A 25,428-nucleotide genomic window follows, 5' to 3' on the forward strand; every position below is an offset into this window, starting at 1 on the left:
TGGTCATACCATTGTTTGACTAGTGCTTATCCAGCCTTCAACTTGTCACTGGACTAAGCCATCAGTAAGCCCATCCTCTTTCTCAAGCCTAACACAAAGCCCACTAGATTGGTAGTGACAGGAGAAGTGGGCATCACCCATCCTTCCTTGACTATGGCAATACAAGAGTTCAGAGGGGCTGAAGCAAACTACTTCTTGAGGTATCTCTCTGTAGGCAAACAGTAAGCATGAAATCAGGAGATCCCACTTTCGCCTTTGGGGCTTCTCAAGAGCTTGAATCATGTCTTTGAATGTTTCATTGGATCTCTCAACTAGGACATTGGTCTGTGGATGGTATGAAGATGAAAATGTATATGACACCCCACATTCCTTCTTCATGGCCTGCATATACTAGGACATGAAGTTGCTGCCTCTGTCAGACACAGTTTCTTTAGGGAAGCAAGCCTTAGTAAATATGCTCAGCATTACTCTTGCAACTGACTTGGCATTCACAGTCTTCAGTGGGATGCCTTCAGAATATCTTGTTGCATACTGCCAGAGGATGTACGAGGGTCAAGGGGACCAACAACGTCAATCCTTACCCTCTCAAGTGGTATAGGATATGATATGATATGATGTGGCATTTATAACGCGCCTGTACACAAGTGTTTCCGCTACTATTGTTACCACTACCGATACTGGTACCAATGAAGGCTGGATTTTTGCACCACATTTTCTGGATATCTGATGACAAGTAGCACAACTCATGCTATTATATGATAGGTTATTTATAATGTGCTTAATACCCAGAGGTTTCTAAGCGCAGACCCGGGGATCGAACCTGTGGTGCTCTGGGTTGTCTTGTTTCCAAGGCAAGCACGTTGCCCCTTAGCTATCCTCCCAATGACTGTCTACCTGTACCCCCATATTAGGCCAGTAGAAGTGCGTGTGTAACCTTTCCTTAGTGTTCCTGATGTGAAGATGACCTGCAATGTAGACCTAATGCGCCAATTGCAGAAGGAAGGGTCTCACCTCAAGGGGAACCACCAAGGACTCTGTGGGCTGACTGCAGATGAGCCCACCTTCCCAATAAATCCTATGCTTCCCAGGGGATTCACCCTCCAACTGGGAGCATGCCTATCTCCATAGACCTTTCAAGTGATAGGCACACATGTTGGCCCATACTAAACTCTTTTTTGGGGGGAATCCCCTTCTGCAAGTAAACTCTGCAGTTAAGGGTGATCAGGAGAATTGAGTATTTTGTGTCAATCCTCTTCCTCATCAGGATTGAACAACTACCTCCACCTCAGTTGTAGGTGAGTTAGGAGGAATATTTTCTTTCCCTCTTATTAAATTCTTTTATCCTTTAGCCTTAGGTTTCCCTTTGGCTTTAGCTGGGCATTAGAATTGGCAAAGGCAGCCTTGGTCTGAGACCTACTGTGTTAACATTCTGCAGTGTCCCACACAAGACGTAAGTCTGTGAGGTCATTCCCTAACAGAACTTTATTTTTCCAGTAACTCGGCTCCGTACACTAACAGGTATCCAAACCACCCCAATATTCACAGCTAGAGTGACAGGCCTAACTGGAAACATGAGAGGAGGGCCGTCAGCTAACTTAGTGGGCATCAGAGGAGTTCTGTCCAGAGACTCTCAATTTACCAGTGTGCAATTCACTAGAGTTCGACTGTTCCCAGTGTCCCTATTGCAGAGGTGTCTACATCATCTACCAGCACACTATGCTTAAAATAATGCTTGGAATTATCAGGTATTGAGGCATACGTCTCAGCAACTCTAGGTTCCCAGGATCCCAGGGAAACTAAAATGACCTCAGATCCTATGCCACAGGGTAAGGAATCTGAGGAGAAGGATGCCCTGTGGGTATTTCGTTCTCCTCATAGAGAAGTGCAAGATTCACAGAGTACACTCTCAATGTCTTACCCTTATATCTGGGGTCTCACTTCACGTGGCCCATTGCTCCAGAGGCTACACAAGATCCACTGGACCTTTGTATATAGGGAGGCTTAGAGCGTCCATCTCATGCTTGAGATAGTTAGTCCCATAACCCTTGCAAAGTTCATGTGGCTTATTCCCCTTATGGAACTTTTTCGGGGCCTTATGGGAAAATGTTTTATCAGTAGATCCACCCTCTTTCTCCTTCTGCTTCCCCCCCCCCACTTACTTACCAGAATCATGTTTGTCCTTTTGGGATGCTCTATAGGAAACCCAAAGATCTGCAGCAATGGTCAGCTTCTTAGAATCTAACTCCTTTGAATCTGCCAAATGCTGCTCAAGCTCAGGGAAACAAGGAGCAAAAATATGTTGCTGCATGACCAAATTGATCATGCCTTCAAAAGTGGATACTTTATAGCCTTCTGTCCAGCCACTCAAATTCTTCAAGGAATCAGTCACAAAAGACGCCACTTTTATATAATCTTTTTTTAAAATTTTCTAAACCTCTTTAAGTATTGGGCAGGAGTTTTCCCAAACTTTAACGGGAGAGCCTGCTTGATTTGATGAAATTCTTTTCTGTCTGCCTTAGATATATCCATAATGTTACTACAGCCAGAATGGGGTAGTTTGCTGAGCAATCAAGCAATCTTATCAGGCGTGCCTACTTCTTCCACCTCACAAGCATATTCAAAAGCTCTTAGCCAATCAATGATATAATTGTTCTCATCATACATAGTGAGCATATCCTTAGGACATCTTGGATGAGAAGATGATCCAGACACTCACATAACCTGTCCGACTCCAAATGGTGATCCCTGTGTTTCTGTTTCCCTTTCCTGTCAAACTCCAGCGTAGCCATTTTAAAGTCCAATTGCATTTCCCTGAGCCTATGTGTGTCTCTCTTAAGCTCAAACAAGGCCTTAGATTCTGAGGTCGTCATTGAAACATGAGAAGACCCCTCTTCTACTTCTTCTGCATTCTCAATAGTGTCAGTAAGTAATCACAAACCCATTGCTACTGCTGTGACCTGCCCCAGCATCTACTGCATCACTACTTAATGGCAAAGGAACATTCCTAGACTCCTGGTAATCTAGCAATGTATATATCAGAACAGCCTTTAAACCAGAGCATTGCAATCCTCTATGTAAACAAAACTTCTTTAAATGTCCTACCTTAAGAGAAGCAAGAGTAGACATGGCAAAAAGAGTAGGCAGCTGTTATATCAACTACTAATTTCAAATCACAGTGTTCCGTGTAAATGCAATTATAGTGCTACACTAGTGAACAACACTGGGGTAGCCACTGGGGTAACCAAGACCTTTTCATCACTGCTGAGCTCCAACTTGTTAAGATGGATTTCTAGAATCTGGCCAGGTTGACAGATTTGAGGACACCCTAGTTATAGTGACAGGTGGAACTCTGAGAGGTTAGCCAAAACCCAATCAAGGTAGCAATGGAGAGCGGTGAAGGCTATTCTCACGAGAGTGTGAGTGGGGTCCCCAGTGGGTCCACACAGTATAGCACATAATATTCAATTTAGAGAGGAATATATTAAAAATACTATATTTATTCTAGGCCTAAAACACATACTAAAAAATTAAACAAGCAGGTGATAATGTTGCGCAACACTCAGTAATACAAATATATACAGTCACCGTAGGTTCCTAAAATCCATTCAATGATTAAATCAAGAAAAGGTAAGTAAGTGATGCACTAAAACGGAACCTATTCACAGCTTCAGAAGTCCAATCCCTATGAAGAGTGAAGCCGTGTGCCCAAAAGTCACAATACATCACCCCAGAATGTATCTGATGCAGGTACAAGTACTTGTATTGGTGAATGTTCAAGAGAAGAGTTGCTTTAAAGTGACTGGTGTGTTCTTATCTTCCAGGTTTTACTGCTCAGTCGTGATGACCAAAAAGCAGTGGAATGGAAGGTGTAAAAGAGACTAGCAACCCAAAACCCAAGCAATACAAATAATCAAAATGATCAAATAATAACGGCACCTCTTTGCAAGGGAAAACAAGGTGTATTACATGCAAAAAGAACTATTACGGTCCTGTAGAACCAAACTGACAAGGATCGCTCCACGCCCCAAAAAGAAGTTACAGGTTATATAGCATAAAACTGCTAATCTGCATACATAGTGTACAATGTTATCCCACCACCCTCAATGGCTACCACCTATAGAACATCGTAACACCCCCTATAGTCCCTGCATCGATTGGCCACACCTTATCTAAACCCATTCCCCTAGACATGTGGTCCTCTACATTGTCACTATTAACTCCAGGTATGTGATTGGTTGCTGAAATTATTGGCACATAAATAAATCAGGATCCAGACACGATAAAGTAAACTGGTGAGGCCAACTCTGCTTTAATAAGACAATAGGCCTTCTCATATACCAGAAGCCGTGGTGCACACAAGATGCAACCAAACCTTGTACTAAATGTATTGACATCACCTCTACTCCTCCTATCCCAAATCACGGAATGTTATAGACATGGCTCCCCCCTTATCTCCTTCAAACCCCAGGTGCCCATTAATGACGTGACTGGGGCACCGCTCTTGAGTCTGAATTTCAGAGATTTATTTGCTTTTAGTTGTGCATCTACTTGTAATTCAAATGGGATGACCGCCCCTTGGCTGGAAGCAGCAGTGCACTAAATCTTTGCCTGGACTCTTGGCAACTCACAACCTCATGCCCTAGTCTCATGAATTTGTCCTTCAAAAGTCGATTCCCTAACTAGTTTCCCCACAGCTAACATTCCATCCCCCCCCACGTTCAGGTCATGCAGCTGGATACCTTTGGCATTAGTTTGTGCACCGCGGGTGCCCCTGAACTCGGATTCTCTCCTCGGGCACGGGAAAGTGATTTGTCTTGGGACAGACCTAAATGGAGCTTCGGCTCCACATCAAGGCCTGTGTTCTATTCTCCTAATAGTGTACTAGGCCTTAAAATTCAATATGGCCACACTCTTACCATATTAACATACTGACCTCGCTCCTACAACAGTTTCTTTCTGAATTCATCTTCCACCTGCTTCAGCTCTTTCTTCACAATTCACTAAAGAACATAACTTTGCATACAGATACTAAACACTGAGTCTATACACTGCCCTATCTATAACCTGTGGAACCTCAACATATATGTTGAGGATATGTGTTGCTCCTTCTGTGTTGCTATATGTGGGCATCTAATATGTGTCAGAGCTAACTACAAGTGATACGTGTGTCTTCTGCTGCACAAAATTCACCCTGTTCACACAATGGTACGTGCGAATAGGGTTTCTCAGCCTGAAACATTTTGCCTGACCGGGATGTTGTACGTGCATCCCAACAAAGGATACAAAGAGACTTGTTCTCAATGTTTTCCTACGGAGGACATGGAGAGACAAATGCTTTGCATTTACTTGCCACCCTTACTATGATTCCTGAGGTCCAGGAGCAGAGTGCAACCCTTGGCAATGGAGGAAAGGAGAACGCACCAATGCAGACCTTTTTACGGACACTGAACAGGACAGAGGAACATAAGTTCCAGAGACACCCCCTGCACATAGACAACAGCAGATGTCATTCGAGTCTTGGTTGAGGAAGACCTCCCAAAACAGGATACCTTCAAGCTGGGGGGCTGAGGTTTGGCAGGGAAGTTGACTTACACCACTAGCTGGCGACCACCGCCGAAGGTCCGGCTGCAAACGTGGAACAGCTATGGTTCTAGTGAGGAAGCTCACTGGAGAGCTGTCAGTCCACAAGGTGGTCCAGAGACACTTTTGATGGCTCAGGGTGGCTGGATCCTCAAGAACACATTGAAACTGGTTGGTCTCACATGTCCATGGTTTGAAACACTGCACAGGGCCTTCGCAGATCCGGTAGTCTAACAGGGCTTCACTGGGCCACATGCAGGTATGGATGCTGGAGTCCTGTTCGAATCATCAGTCGGCGGTTCTTCTTTGAGGGTATCATTGGCTACAACACTGCCACCAGCTTGTCTTTAGGCACATATAAAAGTAACTAAAAATCACAAGTGTAAAAGACTAGGGTGATACAAGTGTATACCAATTGCAAGCCATTGTAAGATGCTGTATGCAATATTTTTTAACATTTTATTATTTAAGGCTTATGACTTGCTACATGCAAATCTTGCACAGAAAAACGTTTTATAACAATTTTCACATTACAATAATCAATTAAAACCATTTTTAAAAATGATAAGATTAAATCATAAAAGACCAAATTTCATCTCATAAAATCATATAAAATCAATTTTCTATAATATTTATGAATTCAATTTATTCAGAAACATAACCAGAGCAAAAGTTACAACTAGCATTTCTCCACTGGCCACTATCGCCCACCAGCCTTCCTGTGTCAAAGTCTGAAACTGACCCAGAAATGTGTCTAGGTGCAACCCTCATTGTTCTGCCACACCTTCACCTTCACTGAGTAACAGATGTTTAAGTGTTTCCACTTCTGTCTCATCCTGGCAGACTCTACAACCCAGGTCCCTCTTACTCCACTTATCCAGTACTCCTAAAATCTGCCGGGTAGGGAGAAGATTGAAACCAAATCTCAAACTTACACTTCTAAATTCTGGGCTAGGGTACTTTTTCAAATAAGCTGGTACAAAATTCAGGGCCTTAGTTTCCCCTCTCAGATTCCCAAGTACTTTGTACCCTTCACAAAGTGACAGTGTTCGAATCCAATCGCCTGTCCAACACTTCTCTTTTGCTTTATTGAGATCTTTATGAAATAGATCTAGATCAATAGCCATACCTGCTAGTAGATCTCAGCAGTGTTCCTCCCATTTCTTTAAACATTAAATTTATCGTTTTTAAAAAACAGCACATTATTTAAGACCTGGAAGAGGGAACTTTCTGGGGCAAGGAGGCATTTTGTATAAAATGACATTGATTTCCATTGCGCCATTGCGCAAGGATAATAAGTCCAACTCAAAACATTTAAAAAAACGCGTACTGAAAAGCTCTTTATGATTTCTTCAATATTTTTCAAGAAAATCCCTTCTAGAAGACTCCATACCGTGGGTGGCATACAAATGATGGCATCAGCTCCTTTTACCAGAGAAGGAACCATCTTCATCTAGTAGAAGTTCAACACAGGTATTACAGAGAAACAACCAAATGTACGGTAGAGAATCATACCTTGGATTGCCAAAGCCTGTGCTCTGCTCTTACCACATCTTTTCAATATGTAGCCCAAGTGCCGTTAAGCATCGACTCCAACCCAGGGGGAGTTCTGCAGCCACCATGTAAACTTCAATATCTTGCTAGCCCTAGCAGTTTTCAATAGCATAATATTTGATTTAGAAACCTTTATTGTTAACTTATTCTGCTCAATGTATTTCTGAAGTTTGTTCAATTATCTCTGCAAACCTGTCGGTGTTCTATATTAACTCAAGGTCGTCTGCATAAAGGAGCCACTGCATTGCCCATCCATTTATGCGGGGAGAGTAAGCAACAAATTAAACAATGTCAGTGCTAATAAACATCCCTGCTTAAGACCCTGCTGTGTTTGTATTATTTCGGAGAGAGCTTTCCTTACTTGTTAAGCGAGACTCTTATTGAAGTATGCAATATTAAAATGTTACAAAAGTGTAAAAGGGAAACATTGTTTCCCAGTGCTGATGGTCTGAAGGACTGATCGGTTTCCCCATAACAAAATGAGCAAAAGGCCACTTACCTGTAGAAAGTCAGGACAGGTTCAGAAAACCAAAGCAAAACGTTTTGGGGTCCATAGAACTATGGAGGGAAATGTGCTGATAAGAAATCTTTCCTAACAATGGCCCCACACCCACATAATTTCCCCACCTGAGCCAATCATGGGTGCTTAGGTTCAGTTTGCATTCGCCTAAATGGCAGTAAGCATCCTTCAGAATAATAAGCACCTACAATTGCATACATCTAGGGAAATAGCTTGCAGGGCAAGAAGTATCTCTGTGAACTGTATGTTTAATGCTTCATTTTTCTAACTATTTGCACAGTGGTGCTTATGCTTAGCCAGTCAATAGATGGATAGAAGGAATGAATGTTCATCCTCTAAAGTGCAACAAAGGACATTCCAGTTCTACCAGGCCTAGATTTTGCAAATAATACATAGCCATCCTTCAGGATATCACAAATATGTCATGTATTTACTTTCCCATCAATTAGCTTGTTTTCTGTACCAGAATGACCAGATATTGAAAGCCGGTATTGGGGTAGGGCTGTGACGTTCAATGGAACGGTGGCCCTGTGTAGCCAATGGGCCATTAAAATGGTGGCCGAGTAGGGTGGAAAGTCGACTAGGAGTAAAATATGTTAGTGCAGGACAGAGAAGAGGAGGCATTGAAGCAAAGGGGCGACACCAGCAATGGGCTGTGTTGGTGGGTGAGAGCTGACAAGGGGTAGAGGAAGAGTTCAGGGCAGACTATTGTCAGTCCAGTAGGAAGGGAAGCCGAATAGAACTGTCACAGTGCCGGGAGTGAGGGATTTGGGTCTGGTAGTGAGATGAAGCGGAATAGGCAGGTTTGGCATTTCTGTTTTCTAGGAATGGGGGTCACAGTCATGTCCCTTCTGTGTGACTTGCCGCCTGACTGACACTCTTTCTTTTCACCACATAAAATAGCTTTTTATAACTCTTATTACATGTATTTTTTGCTGTAGCAAATACTTTCATGGCACAACGGCTAGGGAAAGCATGGCTGTAAAAAAAGAAATGGTTGAAATGGATGAACTCACTGTCATAAAGTATCAAGCTTACCTAATTCAATGTCTCGGATACCCATGTACGTTTCAAGAAGGTCGTCCACTTTTTTAATTGCTTTTTCTTCAAACTCCGAAGGCTTAAATTGGAAAGAATAGGGATAATTATTATGTTGCACATACATGTGTTTAAAAGCAAATTGCTTCATAAAATGAAGTACTTATTTTAAGATGATATACATTTTACAGCATGAAATTGACCCACTATATGTAAGGCGACATTGCTTAACAAAGACAGGCACTGTGACTTCCACATACAAAAGAGCGAGGGAAAAGGAGCCAAGTGCTGTCCTATCTACTGCGCGTTCCGATGGAACCGCCGCGCCCTCTGTCTGGCTCACATAAACCACGAGGACTTGAAGTAAACATGACATGATCTCGGATAAACGCACATGTCATAAATAACCGCAATACTGGTTTTCATATGTTATGAATTTCCATAGAGTGTTCATAACTGACGAGCACAGACTTTCTCTCAGATTACATCTTCACAGCTGTAGGGGACAGAGAACTGCTGTCTAGATAGACATCTGCACATTCCAGCCACCAGTTAACATCTAACTTTCAGACTTTGGGCTTGTTTTGCAATATCTCGGAAAAGGAATGCTGATTTGGAAATGGGTCTCCAAAAAATGTGGAGTGCTGCTGCCCCTAGTGCCAAGTCGGAATCATGCAGGCATACTTTCTGAACACTTCCTAGCAAAGCAAACCCATAGGTTTGAGTTAAATAAATGGGTCTATGGAAACAATACTGCAGGAAAACAAAACTCCTAAACCAATGAAATAAGTGCAGTCAGGACCGTGTGCTTGTGTGCATGTGTGTTCCTTCAAAAGGTACATTTAAATGAGGAACAAAAGACCATTAGAACATTAGGAGGCAAACTGAAAGGGAAGCTATTTATTCTGAAAACGTTAGCTCCAGGAAGACTATGATCATGTAACTTTAACATCATCCTAAACTAACCTGGACAATGTTTCCATCCCTAATACATTCTTTTAATTACAACAGGGAAGCATGTACATATCATCCTAAACGGACCTAGGACATGTTTACATCACAGATTCAGTATTTTAATTTCAAAAAGACAAGACTGTTCATATCCTAAATAAACCTAGGACATGGTTCCATCTCTAATATATTATTTTAATTATTACAAGGACACCTGTTCACATCATCCTTAATGAGCCAAGAACATGTTTCCATACCTAATACATTATTTGAATTACAACAGGGAAACCCGTTTCACATCACCCTAAATGAACGATTTAAATGTTCCCATCTCATATAATGTCTTTTAATTACAACAGGGAAGCCTGTTCACGCCATCCTAAACGAACCTAGGACATGGATCCATCTCTAATACATTCTTTTAATTACAGCAAGGACACCGGTGCACATCATCCTAAATGAGGCAAGAAAATGTTTCCATCCCTAATGCATTATTTTAATTACAACAAGGAAAGCTGTTCACATCACCCTAAATTAACCTACACAATGTTTCCATCTGTAATACATTCATTTACTGACAACAGGGACACCATATCTACATGGGAAGTAACCCGTTCTGGTTCCTGGACTGCGGTTTAGGCAGTGTAGCTGAGCAGCCCCTGGCCTGCTCCTTTGGGTGTTATGTAGCATGGAAGGTGGAGTATGTTTGCATCATCACAAGATGAGCTTAAGACGAGCTGAAGACACAATACAAAATGAGGCAAGTCAAATTGTTCTACATATGAATTAAATATTTAATTAATACCAAAGTACATTAGGAAAATGTCCCTGGGAATACTAGAAAGGTAACAATAATCCTCATAATTTTCTGACCATCATAGACATTGTTATATGTCTTTAAAATGGTTTACAAAGTTGGTAAATGTTTGAGTTAGATATTTATCCAGCTAGTACTACAAATCACCACTTGTGGCACTTGTGGATGAACAAAGTGTGACATTTACCCCCAATAATAGCTGGCAGTGCACACAGCAGGGAGGCCACAGGTAAGGTGTTTGGCAATAAGAAAGCGTACCTGAGATTACTCCGTTGCACAACTTTTAAGTACAGAGGCTGATGGCTTTTCCCCTGTGTCTTGTATCCACAGGCAAGTGAATTTGAAAAGTGGCCGTGTTACTAAGAATGCTGGCAGAGATGATATAGAGGAACTTTGTGCAAAAAATATAAGGTACGCACAGATGACACAAAATTCACTTTGTATGAAATTGGCCAACATGATTTAGTCATTCCAAATTGTTTTGAAGTACAGACAGAACTTGTAACCTAGTCCTATTTGATTTTATTGTAGACACCCTGAATACATAACTATAATTGCAGTGGTTCTGTAGTCAATATCCATTTCAGTCCTGATGAAGGCTAGAGCAGTATTTAGCCTTACTCTATTGCTAACGAGGACCGGCTAAAACACGTGTCGTCAGATAGTTAAAGAAATAGACACATTTATGTTATTAGTTAGAGGTGTTTGTAAATAGTAGATATATGTTAGTATTCTATAAATTCCGGTAATGTGACTGGGGGGAGTATTGAAACTCAATGAATGCGGTATGTAAGGAAATGAATGTGCATGATCTGGTGGATGCATATGTATTCAGGCTAATGACAAGTGGTAATCAAAATTGTTATTGTCTACACTATTAATTATGATGATGTATTTTTAAATTAAATTAAAGAGTTTATACAACTTTGGTGGATACAAGAAGGTTAAAAAGCAGTCATTTGTGTAAGACAAGTTCTGTCTGAGACTATGGGGGTCATTACGAGTGTGGTGGTAAGGGTTTAATAGCACCGGTAAGGATGCCGGTGCCATTAACCCCTTACCGCCGCATCACGAGGAACCCTTGCGGGACCCGCTCAGAATGTCTGGTCAGACCAGACATCCTTTGCGGGTCCCGCAAGGGGACCAGGGAGCTAATAACGGGCCTATGGGGGCTCGAATGGGAATGGGGAGGGGTATTTTGAATGGGGACTTACTGAGTCCTGCAAGATTGGAATGACTCGGTAAGTCCCCATTCAAGGAACCCGGACCCGACTTTGGAGGCAGCCATGGCGCTAATAGCACCATGGCTACCTCCAAACTCGTAATGACCCCCTATGGGTCTTGGTCATTGTTCGTTATAGATATGTTATAACTACCTGGACGATTGAGACTTCTACCAGGTACCCTAGTGAAGTTTATAGTAAGTGCACACATATGGCCTGGCCTGCACTCGAACCTTAAGTCTAGGGTGACAAGCAGATGCCTCTCCATACGCAAAAGTCAGATTGTGCAACTGGCAATAAATTTTTAGGCTGCATATGGAATTCCAGTTTTGCAAGGACATATCTTTGAATATATGGTCAGATTGGGATCTGCATTTACAATGAAGTCCAGAGCATTTTGTGGATTTGCCATGGAATGTAGATCCTCCTCTTATAGGCGCCTCGAATCGGAAGCCTCAATAAAGACACTCCTTCGATCTTCAAATTTTGGTAAAAAAAAGAGAGAAAATAAGAAATGTGAACGCCCTAAAAAAAATCTATAGTGAATTTGGTTAAGCGATTAGAGGAGGCCAGAATGATTAAGAATACCTTTAGAAATTGGATGAGATTGACTAGATCCATAATGTTACATAGGGATGGTGAATCCATGTTAAAAACTCTATGCCTTAATAATTCATGTAATTTCTGGTCTCTGATTAATGGGAAAGAGATTCAGTTTCAAGACGCGATTATTCAGGAACAATCTTGGGTTGACCATTTCTCGAAATGTTATGGGCCATCTGATAAAAAGAGACTGAGTCTTCCTCGAGTTCTCCTTGGATCCTTAGCTGCACCCTGGAAGATATAATGCACACTATCTCAAAATCATCAGCATCCCATGCATTAGGTCCTAATGGCCTCACCAATGCCATTTTGAAGTCTAATCTGAGCATGTGGGTTAGGGTGTTAAAAGCATTGTTTGATAATATTCTTGAATTAAGGAGGTCCGGATTCATGGCGAACCTCTGTTGTAAAGTAGGCTAAAGCAAAGGGGATCATCTCTAAGTTCCAGATAGCTTTTAGAAGAGGTCTATCGATCTCTCTTAACAACCTGGTTCTTAGTAGCTTGAGTTCAGGTTCAGTAAGGAAAGAGGGTAGACCCTTCCATGGTGCCTGGGTAGATCTAGATCAGGCATTTCATACGATCCATCAAGACCGTCTATGGGGGAAGCTGAAGAGTTGGGGCCTGCCAGATCGCCTCCTTGCAATACTGATAGAACTCCACCGGAATCAGTATTGGCAACAGTTCATAATATAGCAGTCTAGCTCATACAATCTGGAATCATCATAGCCTGATAGCAGGTAGTCTCCCAATGTGTTGTCACTTAAGCATTAGTGCTCATGGGAGGCTATCGTACTGTTCATTAGATGCCCAGAAAGCCTAGATCAATGGTCCAGGGAGAAGCAAGGACCTTTTACGCAGGGATAAGGGCACCAGGCACCTAAGGGTCGGGCAGTATTCTCACCCTCCAAGTGTGTTAAGGCTTTTAGCACTATTGGCAGGAGGTCTGTGGGCTTTCACAGCATCCCAAAAACTGAAGAGGACAGAGGGCCATGAGCTCAGTGCTATTATCTAAATCAAGTGAGCAGGTTATGCGTAGCTGGTTTTAGTGCCACCACAAACTGGGAGAGGGAAGCAGTGTGCCCTGTCGACCATGGAGTGGTGAGCGTGACCACAACACACACAGGGTGTCTGGAGAAAAAGGAAAAATCTATAGGTTTTAATCCACGATAAACGAAAACTAGTGCTATCCCTAGGTGGAAGCACACATCTGTCCCTGCAAGGGAGAACTGTCCTTACTCCAACAGTGGTGTGCCGTCTATCTAAAACAAAAAGGAGAAAATGCTATCCCTCCACTAAACTATAAATGGTGTGCTCTGTTAGAAAGCACCTTGATTTCCCACAGATAGAGCCAATATTTTCTGTGGTGACATGGAATATTTCAGAGGGGAATCTCATCAAATTCATTACTAACCCACACTGCAGTGTGTTTGGAAAATGTGTGAGCTTGATGCATCTACAAATACAACTATGTAAAAAGATGTGTGCGCAGTATACCACCTAACTCACACACCCAAAAGGGGATAGAACAGACTTTCATATGGTATCCCACATTAGTGAAAGGATATCAGCAAAAAGAGGTTGAACGGTTTCGATGACATCTGGGTTAGTATGTCATCTTCTTCAGGACCAGGAGATTCTTTTTAATACTTTTGCAAAGACACCCATTGCTCATCTTACTGTAGGTGTACTGTCCACACTGTTGCCTTATAAAAAGGCTTCCACTGTATTTCTTCATGGCTGGATAGGCAGTAGGTGAGGCGTAAATGCATTGCCCTTCTTGTTCACCCTGCATAAGTCAACAGATCAAGTCTTTTTGCTAGACACAAACGAGGCGGCTGCTTGCAGCTGGTTGAACGTGGTGAGTGGGATGACAGAAGTTAATTGCGTGGCCCACAGGGTCCCTGAGTCCTCGAGCTAGTGATCAGTGGAGAGAAGTGAGGTGTGACAAGAGACAAATAGGTGATCAGCAGGCACTGAACATTTGGTGCATCGGACAAAGGGAGGCAGAAATTCCAGACAACTATCAGTTAATATCCAAAATTCCTGCCCTGATTGGCCAAGATGCCGTGAACGTTCCATAAAGGGTGCTAATATTTCTCCTCCACTCATTCACAAAGGATGTAAAAGCAGCATTGTATTCTTGTAGAAATGCTGCCCTCTTTTGCCCCTCTCTCCGAGCGTAGTATACTTCAATCCCAGAGAGTCTCAAACAAGCTACCACATTCACAGGTGGGATAAGCAGGGCATTCAAATAATGGCATTTAAAAGCTTTGCATGGACATTAATAGTATACTGTATTCTATAATGTATTCCAAAGGTATAAACTGTGGCTGTATTCTTCTTCAGTTTTCTGGGACAGTTGATCCTCTTAAAGCATAAAAAAATGACACACTAAGCCATTGTTCTAACATAGACAAGCAGGTTTCAGCCCAAAAAGTGTCATGTATTTTCTATTACTGGCCACGATGGAACTTACCTTACATATACCTAAACTAAATCTACACACTGAAATGCAATACCCCTTCACAAGGGATGGCCAGTATAACATTCTAGTGGTTTACAATAGAACTGGGTATCCCCTGAAAGATATAACTCTGGCCATAATGGTGGAGAATGTGGTGTAAATAAATTGGGAAGTATTTCTAAGATGTATACATCCAACTTGCCTTTTGTGCACCAAGACAGAGCTCTACCAGATAAGCGCAACATGATCACTCACTCCAGATGATGAACTGGTATGTAAGTGTCAGCAGATATCTTATAAAGGTAGTACTGTAGAGCACTTGGAAAATGTCACAGATGACTTCATCATCCATGGTCAAGCATAACTAACCTAAACTCTAGGTACATACACCCTCCACTCCCCACCCCACCTGAGACAGGGTGATTTGCTGCCCACTGTTTCCTCCTGTTTGCTTGTAGATCCCTTAGTGCCTAATTGCACCCCTGTTGTTACCTCCCCACTCCATTGTTTCTCTGCTTCCCTCACTGTGTTCTTCCTCCTATGATTGTAAAGTGCTCTGTTGCTTCCGCAGCTAGGTCTATGCTCAATAAGTACCCCAATAATATTAAATAATAAAAAGCATAAGAATGAGAGCAAAACCTTTTATTCATTCAAGGGTTTTCAATAGGAAAATCCATGTTTATCTATCATAGTGCTGTAGGATGTTTTAATTGGGTGGCATCTAATTCAGAGAAATTTTCCAAAAACCGCAAACTAGGTGAACACAATTTTTCTTTTTTTTTGATAAAGTTCTTTTTGTATGAACCTGCGACCCTCAATTTAACAATATTGAATATCTACAACTCCCACTGCCCTTTTGGGATAAGAAACTCATAGGGCTGCACAGATGGTCTATTTATTGATAAAATAGAAATACATTGGGCCTCATTACGACCCAGGCGGTAAGTTACCGCCTGGGCCGTGACTTTACCACCATGGCGTAAACTACGTTTACGCCATGGTGGTTGGCGGACTTACCGCCCCATCCGAGTTTGGTGGGGCGGTAAGTCCCCAATCCCCATTTACCCTTCCCCATTCCCATTTTTTCCCCATAGGGCATAATGGGAGTGGGGAAGGCGTTAATTACGCCACCGTAAATTACGGTGGCGTAATTAACTCCATGGTCCCTTAGCGCCATGGATTTTAACACCTGCTGCTGTTAAATCCGCCATGGCGCTAAGGGACCTCGTACTCAGACGGTAAGGGTCGGCGCTGTTTACGGCGCCGTAAACCCCTTACCGCCTGAGTTGTAATGAGGCCCATTGAATCAATTTAAGTATACACTAATTATGCATCAATGAAATTCCAACATCAATGATCCATACAGCATTAAGAAAGCAAACTCTTAAAATACATGCATCAGCATGTGTACATTTGAATTATCCTGAGCATGAATCCACCATGCATTGAACAGTGAATGAGGGCTCTGGAAAAATTGTCATTTTATAAAAACCCAAATTAAATCAGAACATCCCTGCTATCTAAATCTCTCTACTTCTTAGTCATTGCAACTAAACATTTCCCACCACCTAATGAACATGTCTGAAATTCAAACAGTGTTCTAGAAAACTCAATTGACAAAATGACAAGGTACTTAACATTCCCATATTTGAATACCTTAGAAGATGGAAAAAAATATATGTTTCCTGAATTTCATTCAGTGGCATTTCTATTGTATTACTGTGGAAAAGTGTTAATTTGTCATTAATTTTAATAGGCAACTTAAAGGCAGAACAATAGGTGGCAGTTAATAACCCTTTCCCATTTTTCTTGAATGGATCAGCACCAGTAACAGAACTTTGCTTGGTGATGTAACCATGAAACAACTTTCTTTTTCTAGATATGCAGTCTGTGGGGTATTTTCTGCTGAGAAAAAGGAAACTGCATTTGGATGAGACAGGCCTTAAAAGTGCACAACCTGGAACACTTGTGAGCTGACAGACAGAAAGGCAGTATAGATTTCCAACTGCCACATCAAAATGCTTCTCCATAGAAATACAATTAAATGGGATAAAAAAGCAGAAATCCATTCTTGTCATTTGAAAGCACTCTGCAAAATACATCAACAGGTTGGCATAAACAGGAGAATTTAAAATGAAGTGTGCCTTGCATGTGAATCTCAAAGCCATGCAAATACCTTCCATTAGATGTGATTGAGGCTTAAAGCGTAACTTTGCAAAAAATAAAAACAGCTATCATCGAAGTGTGTGCATTTGCAGCCTAAAATATTGAACACATGGAGTCAAAATGTCCCTTGCCAGAGTAATGTAAACATATTATGTTGGCTTCCAGTGCGATATCAGCACAGGGGACCAAGTAGTGAGGCTCCAGTTGATGCTGTACAAGTATGTGGCACTAAAAACAATGAACATATACACAGTATTCATAGACTTGAAGACTTTGTTTGACATTGTACACAGAGCGAAATTGTGCAATGTGCTGATTAGCAAGGGTATCTCAATGGGTATTTTAAGAGGTATACAGTCACTCTATAGCAATAATGGGGCGACAATTAGGTACTCACTAGATGGCAAAACATCAGCAAGAATCAAAATTGAAGTGGGTGTTAGACAGGGTTGTGCCCTTGCGCCCATCGTGTCCTGTCTGTTTATAAATGGGGTTATTGACCGCCTGGTGGGTCGAGCAGAACGATGCCCCAACCTTTGCATGAAAGCCAATACCCATCCTCCTATTTGCGGACAACGTGGTTCTCCTCTCAAGAACCCCCCGTGGTCTTCAAAGACAACTGACAACCTTCGAAAGTTTTTGTGAGGAAAATGGGCTCACAATAAACATGTAAAATACGCAGTCAATGGTCTTCAGCAAAAAGGGCCAGAAAAATCCCTGGGCTCAAAGTCTGTCTGGGTAGTTCTACTGTCAAACAGGTAATGAGCTATGACTACCTAGGGGTCTGAGTTGCGGCCAACTGTTTCTGGACTAACTAGGTAAGATGGGTGGGCCTAAAATTGACCAAGTGTGGGAGGGGGCTGCACTCAGATTCACTCAGGCACATAGGGCAGGCACGATTACTGTAATTTTACAGATCAATATGAGCCATGTACGGCAGGCAGCCCTCTACTGGGCCTGTGCAAGTTAGGGGTGGCAGAGTTGACATTTTTGAAGTCCGTATTAGGGCAGCCGGCCAATGCGGCAAACGTCCCGGTTTTGTGGGAACTGGGTTTACAGGCCATTGGCTTTGCCTGTAGAACAAGGCCAGTATCCCTATGGGCCAGAATATGGTCAAATGGTAATTTGGATCACTATAGAAATTCCACTAGCGATATTTTGACTCACCCGGGAGGGTGTGATCTACCCTGGGCTCTAGCCATAAGAAAGGAGATGGTTGCAATGGGGTTGGAAGGATACTGGCTGCACCCTGAATCTATCCCAGCAAATTACAAAGTGTTATTTAAAAAGGTTAAATGGGAGAGAGAGGCAAGAGCATAGCTGATATGGTCAACTAGTTTGGCCCCCTATATATCAAGAAAAATTGCCCCATGCTTCGAAAGTTATCTGGATAGCATGCAGGAGAAGTTAATGAAGGCCCTATATATGAAATTTTGTATTGTTATATTACCCATGGCTAGTCTAAAGCACACCTGGAATGCAAGTGATCCAGCAATTTGCCCGCTCTGTCATAACGAAGAAGAAAGCACTGTTCACTTTATCCTGTTCTGCCCAGCCTATGTCAACAAATGTTACCACTATTTAAACAATTGTATGTGAGAATGGTAAAAGGGCCCTCTTTCTTTGTATGGCGGGAGAAAGTGAAATATAATTTTATTATATTGGGACTTTTTTTTGTTGCGGACTTGGAAAAGGAGATCCGCATTCTAATCATCACCAGCAAGAGATTAATTGGTACAAGGCCCCAAACAGGGCCTTTTACATCTATATTTATATTTAGATTTTAATGTCTCTACCTTTTAAATTGGATTGTACTGGTTGTGTATGAACACATTGTACCTGTGTTGCGCCGATTATATCGTTTTTGTATGTGACTTTTATGATCCACCAGGGTCAAAATAAAGGAATTGATTGATTGATTGATGGCAAGATGCAATTATATTAAAATTATACGCAAGGCCTCATCTGTAATGTAATTGTGACATTGAAACACCATTTTTGGTTTCCTGAGAAATGGCTTCAGTTTCTATTCAGAACACCTTAGCAGTGAAACCAAGAAGGAATTTTATGGGGGGCTGCTCTCGAAGATAAGCCACATGATGACCCCTTAGCAACAAAGGCAGCAGAAGCCCAGATCTTATGTTCAGAAGTGAAATTAAACTTATTTATATGTGAAACTGAAGGACTCAGAAGCATGCCATTATTTTGCCATAGATTTATATTATATTTTGCCCCTTAACTTTGGAACTGTGATAGTTATGGAAATGGGACAGTATCATTGGAAAACAAATCACAAGGCCGGTTGGTTCCCATTAAAATTTGACCTTGGGAACCCAGAGCTAAAACCTGCAATGTGATTATGGCTCACCAGAAAATATTACAGAGCAGATATTCAGGGAGATAGTAGCTTAGTGAATCGTGTAATTGTATGTGGAATTTGGTGATCCTGACTTTTATCATGTTTGAGTAAAGTGTGGAAAACCACTGTTCGCACCCGCAACCTTGTGCCAAAAGGAGAGACACTTCATTAAGTCGGCCATGATTAGATGAATCTAACTATAAATACCATTTACTGCTGATTTGTCATGTAGGCCTTAGTTTTCCATAGGTTGGTTGTCTTTACCTTCTGCGAGGTTGTTGTCCTCCAGCCACATATTGGCAGCTGCTGGGGTCTCTAAGAAAATCGCACAGCCCTTGTAAATTACCTTCAGTCTAGAGGGGTATAACAGCATATATTTCAAGTTCAGGTGTCTGAGGCGCGCTTTAATCGGCACAAATTAGTTTCTCTCCCTCTGGACTTTCTGGGTGTAATCGGGGTAGATGGCTATCTTGGAGTCTCCCCGTTCCATGGGTCCCTCTTCTCTAGAGTGCCGTAGGATGATTTCTCTGTCCTGGAAATTGAGTATTTTAGCGATTATAGGGCGGGGATGGGAGCCCGGTGGAGGTCTTTTCTGTAGGGATCTGTGCGCCCTTTCGACTGAGGATCCTTGCGTTAGCCTCTCAGCCCCTATCTCTTGTTGTATCAGAGACTCTATGTAGGCCGTCGGGTTCGAGCCTTTGCTTCCTTCAGGGACCCCAAGTATTCTGACGTTACTACGTCTAGCCCGGCCTTCTGCCTCCTCAGCCCTGGCCTCAAGCACGGATACCTTTCTTTCCAGATCAACCACCTTAGCTTTCAATTCCGTTGTGTCATCAGACGTTTCTTTTATGGTTGTTTCAGCAGTCGTCACTCTCTCGGTTAAGTTGCAGGCATCCTGACGCATGAGTTGTATTTCGGATTTGAACTCACCAATTCTGGAGTCTATACTTGTCCGTAGAGATGCGATGGCTTCCAGCACCTGGGCTTGATTTTCAGAGGATTCAGCTGGTTTTGCTTGAACAGATTTGGGGGTGGAAGGGCCTGGATGTGGAGGGGACTTTGTTTTGGTGGATATGTATGCGTCCATGGTGGCTGCTTTCCCCTTATTTCTGGTGGCCATGTTGAGGGGTATGCAAGAGCTTTGCCCGATCTGTTCCAGGGGCGGAAGTGTCTGTAAACGGTTTTGGCCAGGAGGGGCAGTCGGAGGATTAGGTCGATGGGCTAGGTTTGGCCCACAGTGTTTGGGGACTGTTCTCGTGGTTCGCAGCTCTTGCTGTATTTTGTGCGATTTGTTTCCCGGGTTCAGGTAGGAGGCACTGAGTATCTTGAAGAGTCACCTAGAAAGGCCACACTGGCCTGGTGAAATCGGATTCCTGGACTGTTCCCGGGGGAGCATTCGTAATCGTGCCAGTGGCTCGGGCTATGTTCCCTTACAAAGGGAGTGTTTGGTGGCCTTGTTAAATGCGTGCCACCTCCCACAGTTCTCCTCACCTCTGTTTCTTCAGGGCTCACTGATGCGTCTCCACTCAGTGTCACTCCCGGCCGTTCTGGCTTTATCACTCCCCTGCAGGTCTTGGTTCAAGGGGCCTCCCCAGCTGCTTCAGGGGTCATAGTCAGGGACCCGGACCCAGCTCCTCTGTGCAAGAGCCTCCGTTTGACTCCTCAGCAGGCTGTTCTTCCCTGCGCGGCAGGGCTGGAGCTCCGTTGTCCGTTGTAGCGGTCCGCAGGCGATGGGTGTAGTGCCATGTTGAAATAAGACCGGATAGGGGGACAGGCTTCTCCTTGAGCACGACCCACCTCAGGAGCAGTCAGGGGGCCTCCCCAGTTGTTTCAGGGGTCGGAGTCAGGGACCCGGACCCAGCTCCCCTGTGCGAGAGCTTCTGTATGACTCCTCGGCAGGTTGTTCTTCCCTGCGCGGCAGGGCTGGAGCTCCGTTGTCCATTGTAGCGGTCCACCGGCGACGAGCGTAGTGGCGTGCTAAAATAAGCCCAGATGGGGGGACGGGCTCCTCCGTGAGCGCGACCCGCCTCAGGAGCGCCCACCAGTTTGTGGGTTGGAGTCGCTGCAGAGACGGGCGCTAATACATTTGGCGCTGATTTCAGTGTGTGGCCGCCATCTTGGGTCTCGCCGAAGGCAGGAGGGGGGATTTCTACGAGGGAGATCCTGTGGGTCCGGGAGCCCCGATCCAAATGAAAGTTGCAGGATCGTGTCTGGAGCCGGCTCCGCTGAACTCAGGTCTGCCTCTCTTCGTTGCAGGAGTGATTTAAGTCAAAGAAAAAGTATTCAGATGCGGCGTCTCGGCCGGAGCACGGCAACTCAGCCTCTAATCGCCATGAGCTCCAGGCCATGCCCCCACAATGGAGGCATTATGATCATGAAAACACAAAGTCCCTGCCCACCCTGGCAGGAATTAGGTGTGACTGTTCCCTGGCCCTACTTTCTTTATCTTGCATCTCTAGGACTTTTACAAAATGCTATCCTAGGGGTGGAGTTGCTCCACCTCTGTAAGGGTTTAGTATCCCCTCCTTATTATATGCCAATGACAATGCACTTTTTGCCCTCATCTTTTAAAGCCTGTAGGAGAGGTTGTGGGTAGCGTATGCTTTCTTCGAGAATGCTATATTAAGTTTATGTTTAACAAAGTTGTTCTTTTCAGCAACAGGGACTAGTTCCAGGTAATATTGAAATGGAACAGCTATTGATTGCGTTCCCAATTATGTTTACCTGGGTGTATCATTTACATGGCTGGTGACTGAATGCAACATGAAATTATGGGTTCTAAAACAGGAAATTGGGGGAAAGCATGGAATTATTGTCTATGCTCATAAAAGCTTGTATGTTGAAACAAGCCTACTAGTTAGTAACGCCATAGTCCCTGACATATAGGGAAAAGGATTGGCAAAGTTACTGCTATTGGGCCATAGGATAGTGTTGTGGAGGAGGAAGCACATTAGACAAGGAGGAGGCCAACTACACTGGATGTGCAGGTAAGTGCTGCTTTATTGTTAGTTACTGCCAGAATGGGAGCCACACTGTCCTTGTTACATGAGCTGCTTCCCAATAGCCCTGCTCTCCCCATGCCACACCACCCAGCATGTATTCAAATAAGGCTCTGCGTGACTTGGCACAGGGAGACAGCAGCCATACAGCACTTGCAGCGGTACACAGTCTTGTCTGGGCACTGCCTGGGCTGAGGCTTCATTGCCATTTTCAATCTGTTATCTCTATCCTGAGTATACACTCTCACTGCTATATCCTCATGCAAATCATAGCAGCAATCCCTACCTCTTTGATCAAAGCAGACATGGCCAAGATGTGGTCATCCAGAGTTAATAATAGGCATTGTCAAGGAAGCAAATTACTTTGTGGAAGAGAATCATATCAGGGAAATTGATCCGGGCACGGTTTGGGAGGCATTCAAATGCACAATGAGATGCCTCCCGATCGGTTTGTTTAGCAGATGGAAGAATAATAGAGAAGAGCAGATTAGGAGGTTAGAGGTGAGGATTAAGGATATGGAGAGAGATCCATCTGATGAGAGGAAGAATGAACCGTGTCATCTTAAATGCGAGTTTAATAAGAGGATGTTGGAAAGTGCAGATTACATGCTATTTTGCACTAAATGTATCTATTTTGAGAGTGGAGAGAAATGTGTTCGATGGTTGCTTCGGAGTCAGGAAAGACAGGATCATTCCTTCCATTGAGAAATCTCATGGATCGGTGACATTTGACCCAATTGAAATTAACAGTGTGTTTCACTACTTCTATAATAAGCTCTACACCCGAGAGGATAGTGAAGAAGGAGAGTTACAGGGCTTTGGACAGGACATGATACTTCCTTGGCTCTCTGCTGACAAGAGGACAGTTTTGGATGTGGATATTTCAGTTGAGGAGCTGAGGAAATCAACATTGAACCTTAATTCAGGGAAAAATTCAGGTCTGGAACGATAGCCCACAGAGTTCTATAGGATATTGCCAAATTATGTTCTTGAATTCTTAAGAGACATGTACAATGCCTCGTGGGCTGTCGGGATCCTTCTGGCAGCAACTCGGCACACTGATTTTGAAGAAGAATAAGACTCAGACTTCTCTGTCGAATTACCGCCCAATTAGTCTCATAAATATGGATAATAAGATCTTGCTATTTCTCTGGCGAGAAGACTGGAGGTAGTTTACCGGGATTGATACATTCTAACTAGTCATCTTGTGTCACAGGAAGGCGCACTGTGACCAACATGAGAGACTGCTTCATACTATAACACAGGCGAATGGCATGGATCATGATGCTGCTGTCTTCTCATTGGACGCAGAGAAAGCATTTGATCGGGTCAACTGGAGATTTTTATTTGCAGTATTGAGGAAGATGGGCTTTGGTGAGACCTTTATGAGTTGGGTTACGATCTTGTATACAAACCCTATTGCTGATGTGTCAACTAACAGGATTCACTAGGATCCCTTCTGTTTGGAACAGGGGACACTGCAAGCTTGCCCTCTATTGTCGTTATTATTTGTGATTGCGATAGAGCCTCTGGTCTCGGTCATCAAACAGGACGAGAGAATATAGGGGGTTAGTTATGGTAGGGTTACCCAGAAACTCTGGTGGTACATGGATGATTTGCTTTTGTTGCTAAGAGACCTGGATCGCTCGTTGCTGACATAGATGGAATTGATTGCTGAGTTCAATGCTTGGTCTGGATATAAAATGAATTGGTCTAAATCGGAGCCGATGCCTATTCCGTGTTGTGAAAAGCATAGGATTGTGGATTCAGGTGTTAGGTGGTGCCCATAAAGGATTAAGTACTTGGGTATCTGGCTGACCAGTATGCTGGACAAGAATCTGTCAGAGAATATGAGGGGACTGCTATCAGGTCTGAAATTGGATTTGGAGTGATGGAATCTATTGAAACTTTCCCTGTGGAGGAAGGTTAATATGCTAAAGATGAACTCTACACCTAAGATTACCCATGTACTTAGTATTTTGCCTTTGCCTGTTGAGAAGAAGGTGTGGTCTGCGTTTGATGTGTTGCTGCAGAATTTCTTATGGAATTACAAACCTCCTCGCCTGAAACTTTGGAAGCTGCAGCTGCCTGTGGACAGGGGTTGCTTGGGGGTCTCGTATTTCCAGGTTTATTCCTTGGCTTTTACAGCCAGACACTTGGCTCCACCCCTGTATTCAGAGCCAGATGATTGGGCCAGAGCAGAAGCCAGTTTAAGTGGGCCATTGTAAACTAAGGCGGTACAGTCAATGAAGTTGGTGTGGCCCTTTACCTCTGCATCAGTCGCAGAATTTTTAAGGGATTCTTGGAAAAAGTGTGTATTCCTTTTGGGAGGTAAACCGTTGAAACGTCTGGACTCCTTGATTTGGTATAACCCAGACATCAGGGATGGGAAGACATTTCATTTGGGGCCGGAATGGTTTCTTGGAGCTGTCCAGTGGATAGGAGATCTTATGGCAGGAGGGAAGTGGCTTAACTTTGGAAAACTGATGGCTAACTGGTATATTCCAAATTGCACAATTCAGGAGTTTCACACTCTGAAGAGGGTTAGTGCAGAAGTTTCAGAGATGGGAGGGATTGATTTTGAATGGTTAAATTCCCAAGCTGCAGTCGAGAGCCATGAAGTGGACAAGTATTACAAAATGATTTTGTCTTCAGCTAATAGCAATACTGCTTTATTGCAGGAGTGGTCGGCAAGGCTGACTAATTAAATGACTTAAGTACATTGGGCGAATGTCTGTAGGAATGGTGCTCTCTCTTCTATTAGCTTGGGGGAGAGGTCCAGGCAGGTTAATATCCTGAATCGGGTCTATTTGGCACAGGCGCACTTGCATGAATGAGGTATGACCAATACCGATGAAAGCTGGATATGTTCCCACAGAGTGGGGAAATTGGAACACAAGCTGTGGGGGTGTGTAAAGGTGAGGCACCTTTGGAAGAAATTGACCTTGATTCTTAACAATGTGCTGGGATTATCGCTTGATTATGATTTTGAGACGTTGATATTGGGTGATGATGAGCTTGTTGGTGGCTTGACTGTTGCACAGAGGAAGCGACTGTTTAGGGGCTGATTGATAGCTAAGAAATTGATTTTTGAGACATCGGAAGTAGAGGATGTGTTCTGTGGAGAGTGCATGGATTGATGAGATGTCTAAA

At 43.2% G+C, this 25,428-nt stretch overlaps 1 protein-coding gene across 1 annotated transcript in view; it reads right to left on the bottom strand.

Annotated features, from left to right (window-relative positions):
- Positions 1 to 25,428, bottom strand: part of GIPC2 (GIPC PDZ domain containing family member 2) — a 963,466-nt gene that overhangs the window by 185,921 nt on the left and 752,117 nt on the right. The window contains exon 5 of the mRNA XM_069641646.1: positions 8,693 to 8,774. Within this exon, the coding sequence (XP_069497747.1) occupies positions 8,693 to 8,774 (82 nt within the window). The remainder of the gene's footprint in view (positions 1 to 8,692; positions 8,775 to 25,428) is intronic.

Source organism: Ambystoma mexicanum, chromosome 1q (genome assembly GCF_040938575.1).
Source record: "Ambystoma mexicanum isolate Mex_15411 chromosome 1q, UKY_AmexF1_1, whole genome shotgun sequence".
Lineage (NCBI taxonomy): Eukaryota > Metazoa > Chordata > Amphibia > Caudata > Ambystomatidae > Ambystoma > Ambystoma mexicanum.